Source organism: Pseudophryne corroboree, chromosome 5 (assembly GCF_028390025.1).
Source record: "Pseudophryne corroboree isolate aPseCor3 chromosome 5, aPseCor3.hap2, whole genome shotgun sequence".
Lineage (NCBI taxonomy): Eukaryota > Metazoa > Chordata > Amphibia > Anura > Myobatrachidae > Pseudophryne > Pseudophryne corroboree.
Genome location: NC_086448.1, coordinates 163,982,692 through 164,000,954, shown reverse-complemented (window position 1 = coordinate 164,000,954; position 18,263 = coordinate 163,982,692). Strand labels below are relative to the sequence as shown.

General features: G+C 46.7%; 1 protein-coding gene across 8 annotated transcripts in view; it reads left to right on the top strand.

The window, feature by feature from the left end:
* PRKAG2 (protein kinase AMP-activated non-catalytic subunit gamma 2) overlaps positions 1-18,263 on the top strand; it is a 656,600-nt gene that overhangs the window by 592,029 nt on the left and 46,308 nt on the right. For all 8 annotated transcript variants that reach the window (XM_063921848.1, XM_063921849.1, XM_063921850.1 and 5 more), the window contains 5 exons: positions 7,696-7,777; positions 10,415-10,473; positions 12,261-12,306; positions 12,563-12,617; positions 15,386-15,512. In XM_063921848.1, coding sequence (XP_063777918.1) covers positions 7,696-7,777; positions 10,415-10,473; positions 12,261-12,306; positions 12,563-12,617; positions 15,386-15,512 — 369 coding nt within the window. The remainder of the gene's footprint in view (positions 1-7,695; positions 7,778-10,414; positions 10,474-12,260; positions 12,307-12,562; positions 12,618-15,385; positions 15,513-18,263) is intronic.

The window sequence follows — 18,263 nt, the reverse complement described above, 5'->3', positions numbered from 1 at the left end:
AAGGGTGAGGAGTTGTTTGGGGAAGGTCTCTCTGACCTGGTCTCCACAGCTACTGCTGGAAAGTCAAATTTTTTGCCATATGTTCCCTCACAACCTAAGAAAGCACCGTATTACCAAATGCAGTCCTTTCGATCACAAAAAGGCAAGAAAGTCCGAGGTGCGTCCTTTCTTGGCAGGGGCAGAGGAACGAAGCTGCACAACACCGCTAGTTCCCAGGAACAGAAGTCCTCCCCGGCTTCCACTAAATCCACCGCATGACGCTGGGTCTCCACAGGCGGAGCTAGGCCCGGTGGGGGCGCGTCTCTGAAATTTCAGCCACAAGTGGGTTCACTCCCAGGTGGATCCCTGGGCGATAGAGATTGTGCCTCAGGGATACAAGCTGGAATTCGAAGAGATGCCCCCTCACCGATACCTCAAGTCGGCCCTGCCAGCTTCCCCCTTAGAGAGGGAAATAGTGTTAGCTGCAATTCACAAATTGTATCTTCAGCAGGTGGTGGTCAAGGTTCCCCTCCTTCAACAAGGAAAGGGTTATTATTCGACCATGTTTGTGGTACCGAAACCGGACGGTTCGGTCAGACCCATAGTAAATTTAAAATCCCTGAACATATACCTGAAAAGGTTCAAGTTCAAGATGGAATCGCTCGGAGCGGTCATCGCAAGCCTGGAAGGGGGGGATTTTATGGTGTCTCTGGACATAAAGGATACATACCTTCATGTCCCCATTTATCCACCTCATCAGGCGTACCTCAGATTTGTGGTACAGGATTGTCGTTACCAATTCCAGACGTTGCCATTTGGTCTCTCCACGGCACCGAGAATATTTACCAAGGTAATGGCAGAAATGATGGTGCTCCTGCGAAAGCAAGGGGTCACAATTATCCCATACTTGGACGATCTCCTCATAAAGGCGAGGTCCAGAGAGCAGTTGCTGATCAGCGTAGCACACTCTCGGGAAGTGTTACAACAGCACGGCTGGATTCTAAATATCCCAAAGTCGCAGTTGATTCCTACGACTCGTCTGCCCTTCCTGGGCATGATTCTGGACACAGACCAGAAGAGGGTCTATCTCCCGATGGAGAAGGCTCAGGAGCTCATGACACTGGTCAGAGACCTATTAAAACCAAAACAGGTGTCGGTGCATCACTGCACACGAGTCCTGGGAAAGATGGTGGCATCATACGAGGCCATTTCCTTCGGCAGGTTCCATGCGAGGACCTTTCAATGGGATCTGTTGGACAAGTGGTCCGGATCACATCTACAGATGCATCGGCTGATCACCCTATCCCCCAGGGCCAGGGTGTCTCTCCTGTGGTGGCTGCAGAGTGCTCACCTTCTAGAGGGCCGCAGATTCGGCATTCAGGACTGGGTCCTGGTGACCACGGATGCAAGCCTCCGAGGGTGGGGGGCAGTCACACAGGGAAGAAATTTCCAAGGTCTGTGGTCAAGTCAGGAGACTTGCCTTCACATCAATATCCTGGAACTAAGGGCCATATACAGCGCCCTAAGTCAAGCGGAGTCCCTGCTTTGCGACCAATCTCTGCTGATTCAGTCAGACAACATCACCTCAGTGGCTCATGTAAACCGCCAAGGCGGCACAAGGAGCAGGGTGGCGATGGCGGAAGCCACCAGAATTCTTCGCTGGGCGGAGAATCACCTAAGAGCACTGTCAGCAGTGTTCATTCCGGCAGTGGACAACTGGGAAGCAGACTTCCTCAGCAGGCACGACCTCCACCCGGGAGAGTGGGGACTTCATCAAGAAGTCTTCATGCAGATTGCAAGCCGGTGGGAACTGCCACAGGTGGACATGATGGCATCCCGCCTCAACAAAAAGCTACAGAGATATTGCGCCAGGTCAAGAGACCCTCAGGCGATAGCTGTAGACGCACTAGTGACACCGTGGGTGTTTCAGTCGGTTTATGGATTTCCTCCTCTTCCTCTCATACCAAAGGTGTTGAGAATCATAAGAAAAAGAGGAGTGAGAACAATACTCATTGTTCCGGATTGGCCAAGAAGGACTTGGTATCCGGATCTGCAAGAAATGCTCACAGAGGACCCATGGCCTCTGCCTCTAAGACAGGACTTGCTGCAACAGGGGCCCTGTCTGTTCCAAGACTTACCGCGGCTGCGTTTGACGGCATGGCGGTTGAACGCTGGATCCTAGCAGAAAAAGGCATTCCGGATGAGGTTATTCCTACGCTGATTAAGGCTACGAAGGACGTGACGGCTAAACATTATCACCGTATATGGCGAAAATATGTCGCTTGGTGTGAGGCCAGGAATGCCCCTACGGAGGAATTCCAGCTGGGCCGTTTCCTTCACTTCCTACAGTCGGGAGTGACTGTGGGCCTGAAATTGGGTTCCATTAAGGTCCAGATTTCGGCTCTATCCATTTTCTTTCAAAAAGAACTGGCTTCTCTTCCTGAAGTCCAGACGTTTGTAAAGGGAGTGCTGCATATTCAGCCCCCTTTTGTGCCTCCAGTGGCACCTTGGGATCTTAACGTGGTGTTGAGTTTCCTGAAGTCACACTGGATTGAGCCACTCAAAACCGTGGAGTTAAAATTTCTCACGTGGAAGGTGGTCATGCTATTAGCCTTGGCGTCAGCTAGGCGTGTGTCAGAATTAGCGGCTTTGTCACATAAAAGCCCCTATCTGGTTTTCCATATGGACAGGGCAGAATTGCGGACCCGTCCACAATTTCTGCCAAAAGTGGTGTCCTCCTTTCATATGAACCAACCTATTGTGGTGCCTGTGGCTACTCGTGACTTGGAGGATTCCGAGTTACTAGATGTGGTCAGGGCTGTGAAAGTTTATGTAGCCAGAACGGCTAGAGTCAGGAAAACTGAGTCGCTGTTTATCCTGTATGCATCCAACAAGCTGGGTGCTCCTGCTTCAAAGCAAACTATTGCTCGCTGGATCTGTAACACGATTCAGCAGGCTCATTCTGCGGCTGGATTGCCGCTTCCAAAATCAGTAAAAGCCCACTCCACAAGGAAGGTGGGCTCTTCTTGGGCGGCTGCCCGAGGGGTCTCGGCATTACAGCTTTGCTGAGCAGCTACTTGGTCAGGTTCGAACACTTTTGCAAAGTTTTACAAGTTTGATACCCTGGCTGAGGAGGACCTTGTGTTTGCTCATTCGGTGCTGCAGAGTCATCTGCACTCTCCCGCCCATTTGGGAGCTTTGGTATAATCCCCATGGTCCTTATGGAGTCCCAGCATCCTCTAGGACGTTAGAGAAAATAAGATTTTAAACCTACCGGTAAATCTTTTTCTCGTAGTCCGTAGAGGATGCTGGGCGCCCGTCCCAAGTGCGGACTACTTCTGCAAGACTTGTATATAGTTGTTGCTTACATAAGGGTTATGTTACAGTTGAGATCTGCATTTAGCTGATACTGTTGGGATGCGGTCAAGATGCCGCCGGCCGGAATCCCGGCGGCCGAAATACCGACGCTGGAATCTCGACTGCCACAATCCCGACATATTCTCCCTCCGTGAGTGCCCGCAGCGTGGCGTGCGAAGCGAGCCCGCAAGGGGCTGCATTCCGCTCGCCACCCCTGTCGGGATTGTGTGGTCGGGATTCCGGCCGGCGGCATTTAGTACTGATACCGATACTGTTTTGTTCATACTGTTTACTGGTTGCGTATATTCCAGGTTATACGGTGTGGATGGTGTGGGCTGGTATGAATCTTGCCCTTTGATTAACAAAATCCTTCCCTCGTATTGTCCATCTCCTCTGGGCACAGGTTCTCTAACTGAGGTCTGGAGGAGGGGAATAGAGGGAGGAGCCAGTGCACACCCATTCTGAAATTCTTTATAGTGCCCATGTCTCCTGCGGAGCCCGCTTATACCCCATGGTCCTTACGGAGGCCCCAGCATCCTCTACGGACTAGGAGAAAAAGATTTACCGGTAGGTTTAAAATCTTATTTATTACAAGTTATTGTAATTCTTATCAGCACTACAAACTTTACTGCTACTTCAGGAGTAGAATAATAATCATACGGATTGCCCAATGTGTATATCGTATGCACTTGTCCCTTTTACCACTGTCTCCATACAGTCTTTACAGGGAAGTTGGATGGACAAGGGAAAAGAGTTGTCAATATTTGTTCTATGCTTAGTGGGTGCACCTACCAAGAAGAGACTTGTAAAGTCCATACCTGTACTCCCAACTTTAAATATATTTCTGCTTAGCGCACATTTCCAGGTGTGATGACGCATTGCACCTGGCTTTGTAATCTATGTCGTCTGGTTGGGTGATCTTACTGGCTCCTTCGCAAAACAGATACTTTGCCTGTGTAATAATCTTAGACTAGACTATCATTTTGTTAGTTTACCTGTTGCCTATAAATCAGTCAGCTTAAGCAGTACAAACCCTAGTAGGGATGTAGTCAGGGTCCCAATGGTCAGAATTCTGATACCGAAATCCCAACATTCACAATTATGTCAGATGCCCAAGGAGAGAATTAGTGTTAGTATTAGGCTGCAGGAGGGGTTGGTTAGGGATAAAATACTTACTGGGATACATCTGTATTTGGAGCGTCTGGATCCTGACTGCCAGTATTTCAATATCAACCCCTTGTGTTACCTTTGAATTCTCTGAGTAAGTGTGGCTAAGACAGTAGAGCAATTTAAACATGCATGGGATAGACCTAAAGATATCTTATAAAGAAATAAGGATCAAATAAGCTTTGAGATAAAAAAAAATATGGTAAAAAAGAGGCACACTAGATGGGCCAAGTGGTTCTTATCTGCCATCACATTCTATGTTTCTATGGTCTACGTGTGAGGCATACTGGTTGAAACTGTTTTCATTGGAAATGCCCTGACAGGGGGTAATTCAGACTGGCGCAGTCTAAAAAAAATTTTTTTGTGGAGTGTGCACGTGCACCCCGGAAGCCCAGTGAGACACTAAAAGCATCTCTGGGCTGCGACTGCTTCTGTCTGACAGGTAGAGGCTGTCGCGGGGCAGGAGGGGACTTGCCACTGGCGTTAGGACACCGTTGGTAGGGCGTAGTCCGAACCGTTGGAGGGGGGGAGTTGCAGACTGCGGTGGCTGCGTGACGTCACACAAGGCCGATGCGGCAGATAGCTCCCTGCCAGAGCGCAGGAGCTGCGCCTTGCGATGCTTTTACACCAGTGGGAGGGGCAGAGCCAGACATGCAGGGCGGACTAGCCCTTTGCTGGGCGTCCCCCCGCATGTCTGAGAATGTGCTAAATTTAGCACATGTATAATCAGATCTAAATTAGGCCCATAGTACAGTACAGAGTTGAGTGACTGCTTAAAGACTTTAATTAGATAAAACTCTGGAGGTATGCAGGGAGTTCTAGAGAAAGCACTGCAGCTTTGGAGAAATCTTGCAGGCTTGAGAAGTGAGGTAAATGTGATCAAAGCTTTTAGTGAGTGAAACTTGCAGTTTGGAGAATATTTATAGTTTAGAGATGGCTTTACAAATCTAAAGGTGCATACACATGGTGAGATATTGACGATCTCGGATTTTGACTATGCGACTTCCCTTGAACTCCCACAGAGCCCAGAAGCACAGATTTTGACTATGGTGGTGATTCAGACCTGATCGAAGATGTGCTAAATTTAGCACATCTATGATCAGCTTCCCTGACATGTGGGGGGACGCCCAACGCAAGGCTCGTCATTCCCGAATGTCAGGCCCTGCCCCATTGCACAAGTACAAAAGCTTTGTACTAGTAGAGTAGCTCTCCACCAGCGCAGCTCTTGCGCGCTGGCAAGGAGCTACACGTCACTGGTCAGGTCGCAGCGGCCTTCCCCACAGCAATCCGGGCGCGCCAAAACGTCGCTGGCCCGCCCCGTCCAGCGTCAATCAGGCAGAAGCGATTGCAGGGCTAAGACAGCTGTCTGCTGTCTGGCATGCGCCGGTGATCCCGCACAGCAGGGATCAGGTCTGAATTAGCCCCTATGTGCGATTTTGACTATACAGTACTTTGTACTAGATAGCACACTATAATCAACATTCGCTTGCCTGCACAGTATCTTTCCTTGCGATACCGAACCCGCAGGAGTGCGCATCGGTATTGCAAGCTGCCTAACACAGTGCGATTCGCACTAACTTTCCTTGCGATCTTGACTATATAGTCAAAATCGCAATGATAAATTTCAGGGGAATGTAGTTTGAATCTCGACGCCGGAATCCTGACCGCCACAATACCGGCAGTGCCACCACAGCGATTTCCACTCCTGGGTGTCCACGACACCCATGGAGTGGGAATAGAATCTGTGGCAAGCGAAGCGAGCCACCGAACTGGCATTGTGGCAAGCGTTGCGGGCCCGCAAGGGGCTTCGTTCCGCTCACCCCCCTTCCGGCTTTCTGACAGTCAGGATTCTGGTGTCGGTATTTTGAACGCCGGGATTACGATTGCTGGGAACCCATGCCCAACCCATCTCAAGGTGTGTACGCGCCTTTAGTGTGGGGTGGTATTTTGAATGTCTATCAGTTAATGATCTTTGGTTTATCCTTCTCCTTATTGGGAACAAGTGTGGGACACTGGGGAGCTGCTGTTTGAGAAGTAAATGAGTATGAACCAAGCAGTTGCATTAGAATGAAGTTGATGTGAGCTTGGGAATTCTATCTGAGGGGCTGATTCAGAGATGGACAGAGGGGGTCATTCCGAGTTGATCGTAGCTGTGCTAAATTTAGCACAGCTACGATCATTCACACTGACATGCAGGGGGACGCCCAGCACAGGGCTAGTCCGCCTCGCATGTCAGTGCCAGCCCCCCCGCAGAAGTGCAAAGGCATCGCACAGTGGCGATGCCTTTGCACTTCAAGAGTGGCTCCCGGCCAGCGCAGCTTTAGCGTGCTGGTTGGGAGCTACTCATCGTCATGCAGCCGCTGCAGCCCGTTACCCGTTCGGTCCGCCACGCCTGCGTTGGCCGGACCGCTCCCACGAAACAATCAGGCAGAGGCGATCGCAGCCCTGCTATGGCCTTCGGCCATCTGGCATGCACCGGCGCACTACGGCGCATGCGCAGTAGAGACCCGTTCGCTCGGCTGCGACACAGTAGCGAGCGAACGGGTCAGAATGACCCCCAGAGTGCAGTAGCAGCTGCAAACATTGTTGCAGCTGGGAAGTGAAAAAGGAGGCTGTACTTAGGGGAGAAGTGAGGCTGGTTTTACATATGTTTGGAGCTGACACCTTGCCCCTCTCCACGATCACCTTCCCGATGGGGGAGTGGGGCAGGGAAGGTGGGAAGTAGAGGGACAGATGAAAGGGAGAACAGAGGTAAGACAAAGACAGATGGAGTGGTGTGAGGTGGTAGTGATGGCAAAGTGAGAGAAGATGCTTGTCAACACCTGCAGCTGACGGTCATCCCCGTATTGCCGCTTTTTTTTTTGCTTTTTTTTTCTGTCTAGCAATAATTTTGCAATATAAGGAGTTGCGTCTGTTTTGCGCATTGTCGGTCTATTCTTATAACTGGTTTGTTTTTAATTAACATAAACTCTCTTTTTACCAATGGTTGCACCAACTCGATGTGGTTTCTTTACTAAACACTAAGCACTATTGTAAGAAAAACCTATTGCTGCTTTAAATCCAGTTGCAAAATCGCAGAAAATCATCAGTTGAGCAGCTAAGCCCCAATGTTTTGTAAATCTAGGTACCTGAAAGTTTTATATCTATATACTTATTTTTTGTGCTGTATTTCTTTCTTTTTCTGTTCTGCAGGTAAAGAAGGCTTTTTTCGCACTTGTAGCTAATGGTGTCCGAGCTGCTCCATTGTGGGAAACTAAAAACCAGAGTTTTGTAGGTGAGTCCAGCTCCTATATCCCCGATCTGTTACATCTGGATACACTGTTCTGTACATCTCCTATATTACTACAGAATAGTTTGGGGATATTGTGTTCTGCCTTGCCTCGGTTTTATGTGATGGTCCTTTTGTCTTTACCTTAGTAGACCTTATATATGAAGTTCAGATGGCTTTGGTTTGCCCAGCTCACTTCTGCTTTCCCGTTTATGAAGACTGCGAAGCTAGAAGTGTGCAGAGGTTTTTTTGGGGAGCTGTAACTTGGAGGGTCACTGCAAATATGTCCGCATCACTAGTGGTGGTGGTGGTGATGATAATACAGTACACCAGCACATACCGAGGTGAAGAACTTCAGAAGCAAGGGTTGTGCACCAATCCTCGACTGTTGCAGAGTTTATAAATTACCTTGTTTAATAAGTGCATTTTATTGTGTCCTCACTTATGGTTTCATTAGATAAGTGCAAACTGTTACAGCACAGTTTGACCTTTGCCAGGGTGTTTTCGACCACCTACTCCCCCCAACCCCTCTTTCCTTTTTGCTTTCAGCAGCAGCTGGGAGAAGAGCTGGGGAACCTGTCTAGGGCAGTGAGGAGCTTGGTAAAGTTTATCTAGTAGATGGCAGTGCAGCTTTATATGCGTTTTTCTAGGATCTGGGTATTTATTGCCTGCGTCCTTGAAAACCTAGGAGTCTGTGATGGCAGGATGTAAAGGGAGTAGTTGGAACAGCTCATGGCCAATGGGAACATTTAGAATGTAAATGGGTAATTTTGTCTCTGCCAACTTCTGCATGTACTTCTACTTGAGATGGAATATTTGGCAAATGTGTAGCCTATCAGAACGTCTGTATGTTCATGCCACAGTGATACTGGGCTCTTTCCAAAGTTTGGAACATTGTGGTGTAAAACATCTCTATGCAACAAGCTTCATACATCCAACTTGTTGTTAAATAGCTAAACCTAGTGTTCAAGTTATTCCAGTATCAAAATGCTCTTTACACCTCACTTAAACCTAATGTGCAAATTACCATGTATGAAAATTCACTGTCTAGTTGAACTTGATGGAACTTAACACATCTAGCTAACAAGCTGCTAATTTCATGTGCTGCTGCACATCTACTGGGAGTGAGAACCGCTGCTATGGAGACTGAGTTAAATACAGTTCTGCTGCGATCTGGAATGTTATTTTGGAGAGGTTCTAGGAAACAGATCATGATAATAGACTGCCGTATAAATAACTCATTTACAGAGACCCATCCACCAACAAATCCCTCCACATTACATAGATTCAGAACCACTGAGCCATCTGTTACCCTGCCCGCAGCACTGATGGTGTAGCGCAGGCCTGGCCAACCTGTGGCTCTCCAGCTGTTGTAAAACTACAAGTCCCATTATGCTTCGCTACAGTTTTGCTATTAGGAAATGCTAAAACTGTGGCAGGGCATGCTGGGATGTGTAGTTTCACAACATCTGGAGAGCCACAGGTTGGCCAGGCCTGGTGTAGCGTGTCTTAACATGTGCTGCGACTGCTTCACTGACAGAGCTGTACAGTGCAGGTCTGCCAGTATGGCAGTATGGACTACTAGGAAAGGGGCATGGCCTCATCCAAAACTGGCATGGAATGGCGTTGCCTACTTTTCAGACTGGATTGCAATTTTTTCTCGCCTATAGTACCTAAAAGTAACAGGTGCACTTGTCTTAGTGAGCATCACAATGATAAGGCGTGTTTGATGTAGATTGGATCGTGGATTTGTTTTTGCCTTCTGATACCCCTTTCACACCAGATATGCAGGGGTCTTATCCGGGAATACGGTCCCTGGATCATGCAGGGACATTCCCGGGTAAGACCCCTTGCATACCGCAGTCAGTAGCCCGGCATATTGCCGGGTCGCTGACGTCAGCGGTGACGGGGCGGCGCAAGAGATCACATGATCTCCAAGCGCCGCCTGCTACATAGAAAGTGAACAGGAGCCGGGACGCGGGACCAACCCTGGTCGATTGCAGGGTTGAAATGCCGGGGCAGGAATCCCGGGATTTTGACCCTGTACCCTTTCACACCGAGAAATTTCCCGGGTTGGTGCGCGTTCATGTGCAATAACCCGGGAAATTTTGGGCTGTGTGAAAGGGGTATGATAGAATCAGTTTGTCACAATAACAGTGAATAATTCTGCCTGAAGAGAGTAAAGAATAGCTTTCTTGTGAAGGCACAGAATATGTTAGCCATTACATAGGTGTCTTTAAGAACTTTTCCAGGTTCCTCTTTTATTTATTTCCACCATCCCAATCGCCCTGCCCTGCTGTCAGTCCTTTCTCATGCAATGTGATATTTGTTTAGTTACCTTTTTTATATAGTCGTCCCATCCCCCACCCCCCTCCAATCCCAACACCTCCCTGTCCCACTGTCAATAGCTCATTCTGCTGCAGTGTGCGATTTATTAATTACCTATTCTAGAATTCCCCTATCCCACTCTCCCAGCCCTGCTGTAAGTAGTCCTTCCTCATGTAGTAGGCCACTTATTTATCTTTCAGAAAAGTTGAGCAACACGTTTGTTGGAAAGACAGTAATGCCAACATTGAGCTGCATAATAAGCATTACGAATCAAAAAGCCTGACTATTTTCATCCATTCACTCTCCTCTTTTTAGGTATGTTAACAATTACAGACTTCATAAATATATTGCATCGATATTACAAGTCTCCAATGGTGAGTACAGTCTTTCAAAAGCCACTTTCCTAAGAAAATCTGCAAATGAGCAGAGCATCTGGCTGCTGACTAGAGCCATGAAATGTTGTGGGAATTCAATTGTCCATGATACATTTTTGCAAGAAACAAAAGGGCTTCACTGGAATTTTATACCTTTTGAAAACACACAATTTACGCGGCTGCAAAAAAATCCACTCATCAGGGTTTTGCGTTGGGATCTTGGCGTGTTCCACAAACAAATCCCCGGTGAGTGCTGCAGCCGGCAGTGCTTCATGGCTATTAGTAAAGCCCCGGGGAAAGGGGTGGGGGGATTTTGTGTGTGTTAATTATCCACGGTAATTTCCGCAGCTAATTGAATTCCTACCTCTTAAACAGATAGGGGCTTATTCATTAATCATTCTAAGATGCTGTGCAAATTGATGATTTGACTAGCCACAATTTGACGTGGAAATCTAATTCAAGCAGAGCAATCCCATTGTTACTCCAGTGCTGGGACAGCAGCTTCGGAAAGCAAGCCGTCCCACAATTTTACTGCTGTACACAATGAGGTGGCGCTTCTACACGCACTAAAATACACATAAATGTAATCATTTTTATTGTATCAAATACACTTTCAAAAAATAAATATATATTTTATTAAAAGTTACTCTCAGGGATGACTTTAGATATTTGAAGGAGTGGCGTTCCTCTTCTAGGTACAGCTGCTAGCAATTACAGATCTTTAGAATATCACTAATACTGGCGCCAGGATCTATTTTGTGTGTAACGCTTTCACCGCTAACTAGTGGCATCAAAAGCTCACACTACCATGTTCTATCCCGGCAGTATTACTGGGTGGTCTTCAGTATGCCGACTGACGGGATCCCGGCGCACAGTATACCAGCGCCGGAATCCCGACAGCCGGCATACCGACACTTATTCTCCCTCGTGGGGGTCCACGACCCCCCTGGAGGGAGAATAAAATAGCGTGGCGCGCGTAGCGAGCCCGCAAGGGGCTCATTTGCACTCGCCACACTGTCGGTAAGCCGGCGGTCGGGCTCCCGGCGCCGGTATGCTGGTCGCCGGGAGCCCGACCGCCGGCATACCATACTGAACCCGTATTACTGTGTATGCGGGACCTGTATCCTTTGCATTGATTAAAAAGATCTGTGTAAACATTTACATACCTTGACAGCACATGAGATATTTAATTGTATTCACATTTATATAGCAGTGCAAACTGTTTTAATCAGACATTTCAGTCTGAGGAGAGGCTGAGTGAAGTGGTGTCACATGTAATTAGTGTTTTAGGAAGTCTTGTGTGTGTGTGTGTGTGTGTGTGTGTGTGTGTGTGTGTGTGTGTGTGTGTAGGACAATATCTCCATACACTTCCACAGCCTTGTGTTTTTACCTTTTTAAGTATCTTAATTTGTAATGAAAGAGAAACTTGAGCTGGAGATTTGCACTAGTGCCCCTAACCCGCATCCTACTGTCAGAAAAGGGAGCTACAGTTGGGGGTGCGTTGGAGGGCAGACAACACAAGTCATGCGTCTGTTCCACTACACGAGTATACTGTATATTTATAGTAGCTCTTCCATGTAATACAGGCCTGGCCAACTTGTGGCTCTCCAGAAGTCTCATCATGCCCTGCCACACTTTTGCTATTATATAATGCTAAAACTGTGGCAGGGCATGCTGGGATGTGTAGTTTCACAACAGCTGGAGTTGGCCAGGCCTGTTATAAGACAACTTGACTCGTATTTGGGTCCTTTGTAATATAACCTGCACATATTAATTTCTCACTCCAGGTACAGATCTATGAGTTAGAGGAACACAAGATAGAGACGTGGAGGGGTAAGTAAGTTTCTTCATCATAAATTGACTCATAAATGGTAATATTCAGATTAGTTGCAGGAGCTCTGAATTTGCACTACTTGGTGTGTAAATTGCAGATTAGATGTTTGCTGGGTGTAGCCATCAATGTGACTTAATTGGTGTAAAAGGTAAAAACTGGTTGGACATCTAAGCAATTGGGAAACCTTTTTAATCTTCTTTTATAAATTATTAGAATTCTTATTTTACATCCTAACAATGTTCTGTTTTTTTGTAGAATTGTATTTGCAAGAAACCTTCAAGCCTTTGGTGAACATAACTCCAGATGCAAGGTACGGCTTATATGCATTATCCGATGGGGTGAGCATATACTTGTGTTACCAAAAAGAAACGATAATCCACACAATAGATTTGCAACTAGTATTTTGAGGGCACATCCTTTGCACCAGTGATAAATGCGTCATGTACAGATGAGATACATTGGTAATTATTTGAGATAGCTTCTCTAAAGACACACCTGTGCGGAGCGTATACCACTGTTCTAAAGTAAAAGTATACTTGTAAATTGTGTGAGAGCACATTCACTGGGCTAGTTTGCGGTTTGCAGAGGTTGCGTTCTGAATGAGCAAAATGTAGTGCAGTAATCTCTGGTGCTGCACCAGATCCTGGTATTTACAAAAAATCCATATTATAATGAGTGATCCAGTAAAATAGATGAATTCCTTTGTTAATAATTAAAGTCATCCTGAAAACTGGTTACAGGGGTACTTGAGTACTTGCTGTATATCACTTTTTCAATAAATCTGTAAACTGAACAGATGTGTGAAGTAAGGGATCATATGTATTGTATTTAGAGGTACTGCATAGTGCCCATTTATTGCCACCTGGTGTGATCGAGATGGAAAATATGAGAATCTTTACTTATAGGCCAGGATGTAATGGGAGCCAATAACTACAAAATGTCCGCTGTTTGCAGCGTCCGATGTCGGCTACAGCTGCAAACATACGGCATTTTGCAAAGGCGGCTTATGTATTTTTCGGACTCTTTCGGCTCTAAAGTACTGTGCCCAATAAAAAGTCTGATCCAGTTGTTTTGCGCATGTTAAGTATACAACTCGGCCAGTGTAATGGAGTCAGATATTGGAAGCCAGACACAAAACAGCTCTAAAACTCTCAAAGAATTTAGCTGTGGGGTTTTTTTTTCCTGTTTTTTTTTTGTCAGAGTTGGTTATGAAAACATTGGAAATCAATTAGAAGTACACCTTTCAAGCACATTTGCAATAAATACACGTTTTAAATACATTTTGACCCAAATAAAATTCTAAAATACTGTGATCTGTAAAAATAGGGAATAACTACTTTTTACTGGCAAGCGGGATGCCGGCTGTCAAGATCCCGACTGCGCCAGAATGCCGGCAGCGGGCCGGGCGGTACTAGTCCCCTTGCGGGCTCACTGCGCTCCCCACAGGTTCTTTTCTCCCTCTATGGGTGTCGTGGACACCCACGAGTGGGAATAGCCCCTGTGCGCAGGTATTACGGCTGTCAGCATTGTCTGATGTTGGGATTCCAGCATCCGTATCCTGACCGCCAGGATCCCGACAGCCGGCAAACTAATTACATCCTTTAAAAATGGTCCATGTAGTATACATGTCATTTTTGCACGGGAAAATGCATCGGATACACAAATGGATGTATTAGAATGCACAAGCAGCTTATGTTTATTTAAATGATATGCGGCAGATCATTTTAATCAGCCGAAGCTGCTTGTGCATCCTATTCGCATCGTTTTGCTACTAAAACGAAATTATGCGAATAGTATGCACAAGCAGCTTCTGCTGTTTAAAATGACATGCAGCATGCATGTGTGTAATAGCAACTGTATCTGCATACAAAATGTTATGCTACATTGTATTCCAGCCAAACACTGTAACGTAATTAGGTATGCTGATACAGTCGCAAGTACACAGTGAATATAGCCATGCCGCATATCATTTAAATCGGCATGAGCCGCTTGTGCGTCCTAGAGGTCTGAGGTTTATTTAGGATGTGTGTTACTTTAATCATGGGACGGTGACTTTATCTTAATATGTTGTCCTCCTATAATAAGACGCATTCCAGTTGGTCAGAAAGCATCAGGCGTTTTCTAGTCTAAGTACCGCTACACCTCAGATCCGATACGCAGAAGCCTGGATTTAGACGCACACCATTATGTTGGACGAGTTCCGGAAAATAGATGCACATTTGTAATGTTCGATGTGGTGCAATTTCCCAGGCGGCATTATCTGCTCCCATTACATCCTAGCCATAGAATCTACAAGACAAAAATAAATAAATCTAATTTCATGTAGCAATGTTACATAAAAGAAATAAATAAATTTAGGCTACAGTAAGTTTGGTCCCCATAGATTCCATATGAAAACTGGACAAGCTATCTGAAATCCTGACTGTCCAGGTCTTACCCATTGAGAAAGTGTTGTATCTCTTCTATAACCTTATTGCAAACTGTACAGTGCAATTTACTGTGATTCAGAATTGTATTAATGTATTTGTGGCTGTATTTATGTGATGCAGTTAATTTACCGTCTGCCGGAATCCCGACAGCCGCAAAATACCACAAGTCGGAATCCCGACCAAAGCCCCCTGATCCCACTCGAGTGGTGGTCCACGCCACCACCCGAGGGGAAATCTAATAATGTGGTGAGCTAAGCTCTTCTCTGGGCCCAAAGCGTGTTAAGCGCTGCGAGCCTGCAAGGGGACTCGCTGCATTCGCCGCTGGGATTCCGGCATCTGTCTCCTGACCGCCTGTATTTATATACTGGACCCGTATTTACTAAAGCGTTTCCCAATAAATCCAAACGTGGACCTTCCAGGCCTTAATGCTTGTATACTTGCTATGTACAATTTTTTTAAACCGAAGAAATTGGAAATGATATGAGTGTGAGGTTTCCACTGTTCCCAAACAACCAGATAATGGTTCTAGTACTGGAGACCATTAAGCAAAGTTTCACTCCCATGCAGTAATGGTGGGGTTAACTAGAGGTTTATTTGTTCTTTGAGCATGTTTTGTGACCTCATGTAATTGTGATTATTTTCTATACAGCCTGTACGATGCAGTGTATTCACTGATCAAAAACAAAATCCACAGATTGCCGGTAATCGACCCAGTCAGTGGGAATGCACTTTATATACTTACCCACAAGCGAATCCTCAAGTTTCTACAGCTGTTTGTAAGTAAGAGACATGTTCCCCTTTGTGATTGTCTATTTACAAGTTGGAACTTTGTTAAAAATAAATAAATAAATGCATACATATGGAATGATGTCCTTTAACGTCACTAGTCTAGACACACAACTGCATCTCAGCTGGAAATACGTCTGCAGTCTTGTAAGCATTACGCTAGAGTCCTGGGAATGTAATCCAGCTCAAAGAAACACTTTCCCATAGACAGGTCATTTTAGCCCAGTTTTTGTTCTGTTTATGGCTACATATCTATATGTCTGACTGTCAGCTGAGGCAGTGACATCTGAGCTGAACCATTCCAGCGGTGTCACAAAATATGGAGACCCCGCCTCCTTATGTTACATTTCACATGCAAACAGTATTTCTCTGACGTCCTAGTGGATGCTGGGAACTCCGTAAGGACCATGGGGAATAGCGGCTCCGCAGGAGACTGGGCACAACTAAAGAAAGCTTTAGGACTACCTGGTGTGCACTGGCTCCTCCCACTATGACCCTCCTCCAGACCTCAGTTAGAATCTTGTGCCGGGCTGAGCTGGATGCACACTAGGGGCTCTCCTGAGCTCCTAGAAAAGAAAGTATATTTTAGGTTTTTTATTTTCAGTGAGATCTGCTGGCAACAGACTCACTGCTACGAGGGACTAAGGGGAGAAGAAGCGAACCTACCTGACTGAAGATAGTTTGGGCTGGGGGTGGGGGGGGGGCGCCCTGAGCAGCAATATTAAGACCTTGGCTGGCAAAAAAATCACAATATATAGTCCCAGAGGCTATATATGTGATAAATACCCCTGCAAGAATCCATAAAAAAAGCGGGAGAAAAGTCCGCCGAAAAAGGGGCGGGGCTATCTCCCTCAGCACACTGGCGCCATTTTTTCTTCACAGTGCAGCTGGAAGACAGCTCCCCAGGCTCTCCCCTGTAGTTTTCAGGCTCAAAGGGTTAAAAAGAGAGGGGGGGGCACTAAATTTAGGCGCAATATTGTGTATACAAGCAGCTATTGGGGGAAAAATCACTCGGTTATAGTGTTAATCCCTGCATTATATAGCACTCTGGTGTGTGCTGGCATACTCTCTCTCTGTCTCCCCAAAGGACTTTGTGGTATCCTGTCCTCAGTCAGAGCATTCCCTGTGTGTGTGCGGTGTGTCGGTACGGCTGTGTCGACATGTTTGAGGAGGAAGGTTACGTGGAGGCGGAGCAGATGCCGATGCCCTGTGGGGCCGACACCAGAGTGGATGGATAAGTGGAAGGTATTAACCGACAGTGTCAACTCCTTATGTAAAGGGCTGAATGACGTAACAGCTATGGGACAGCCGGCTTTTCAGCCCGCGCCTGCCCAGGCGTCTCAAAGGCCATCAGGGGCTCAAAAACGGCCGCTACCTCAGATGGCAGATACAGATGTCGACACGGAGTCTGACTCCAGTGTCGACGAGGTTGAGACATATACACAATCCACTAGGAACATCCGTTGCACTCGGCAATGAAAAATGTGTTACACATTTCTGACATTAACCCAAGTACCACAAAAAAAAAAAAAGGGGGGGGGGTTTATGTTTGGGGAGAAAAAGCAGCCAGTGTTTTGTTCCCCCATCAGATGAGTGAATGAAGCGTGGGTTCCCCCGATAAAAAACTGGTAATTTCTAAAAAGTTACTGATGGCGTACCCTTTCCCTCCAGAGGATAGGTCACGTTGGGAGATATCCCCTAGGGTGGATAAGGCGCTCACACGTTTGTCAAAAAAGGTGGCACTGCCGTCTTAGGATACGGCCACTTTGAAGGAACCTGCTGATAAAAAGCAGGAGGCTATCCTGAAGTCTGTATATACACACTCAGGTACTATACTGAGACCTGCAATTGCCTCAGCATGGATAGTGCTGCTGCAGCATGGTCTGATACCCTGTCAGATAATATTGATACCCTAGACAGGGATACTATTTTGCTAACTATAGAGCATATTAAAGACGTCGTCTTATATATGAGGGATGCACAGAGGGATATTTGCCGGCTGGCATTCAAAGTTAATGCAATGTCCATTCTGCCAGGAGGGTATTAGGGACCCGGCAGTGGACAGGTGATGCTGGCTTTAAAAGGCACATGGAGATTCTGCCTTATGAGGGTGAGGAATTGTTTGGGGATGGTCTCTGGGACCTCGTATCCACAGCAACAGCTGGGAAGAAAATATTTTACCTCAGGTTCCTCACAGCCTAAGAAAGCACCATATTATCAGGTACAGTCCTTTCGGCTTCAGAAAAGCGAGCGGGTCAAAGGCGCTTCCTTTCTGCACAGAGACAAGGGAAGAGGGAAAAAGCTGCACCAGACAGCCAGTTCCCAGGATCAAAAATCTTCCTGAGTCCGCTGCATAACGCTGGGGCTCCACAGGTGGAGCCAGGTGCGGTGGGGGCGCGTCTCGGGAACTTCAGCGACCAGTGGGCTTGCTCACAGGTGGTTCCCTGGGTTTTGCAAGTAGTATCACAGGGATACAAGCTGGAGTTTCGGGGCGACTCCCCCTCGCCGTTACCTCAAATCAGTCTTCCCTACTGCCCTTGAGGAGAGGTAGTACTGGCGACAATTCACAAGCTGTACTTCCAGCAGGTGATAATCACGGTACCCCTCCTTCAACAAGGCCGGGGTTACTATTCCACAATGTTTGTGGTACCGAAACCAGACTGTTCGGTGAGACCCATTCTAAAATTGAGATCCTTGAACACTTATATACGAAGGTTCAAGTTCAAAATGGAATCGCTCAG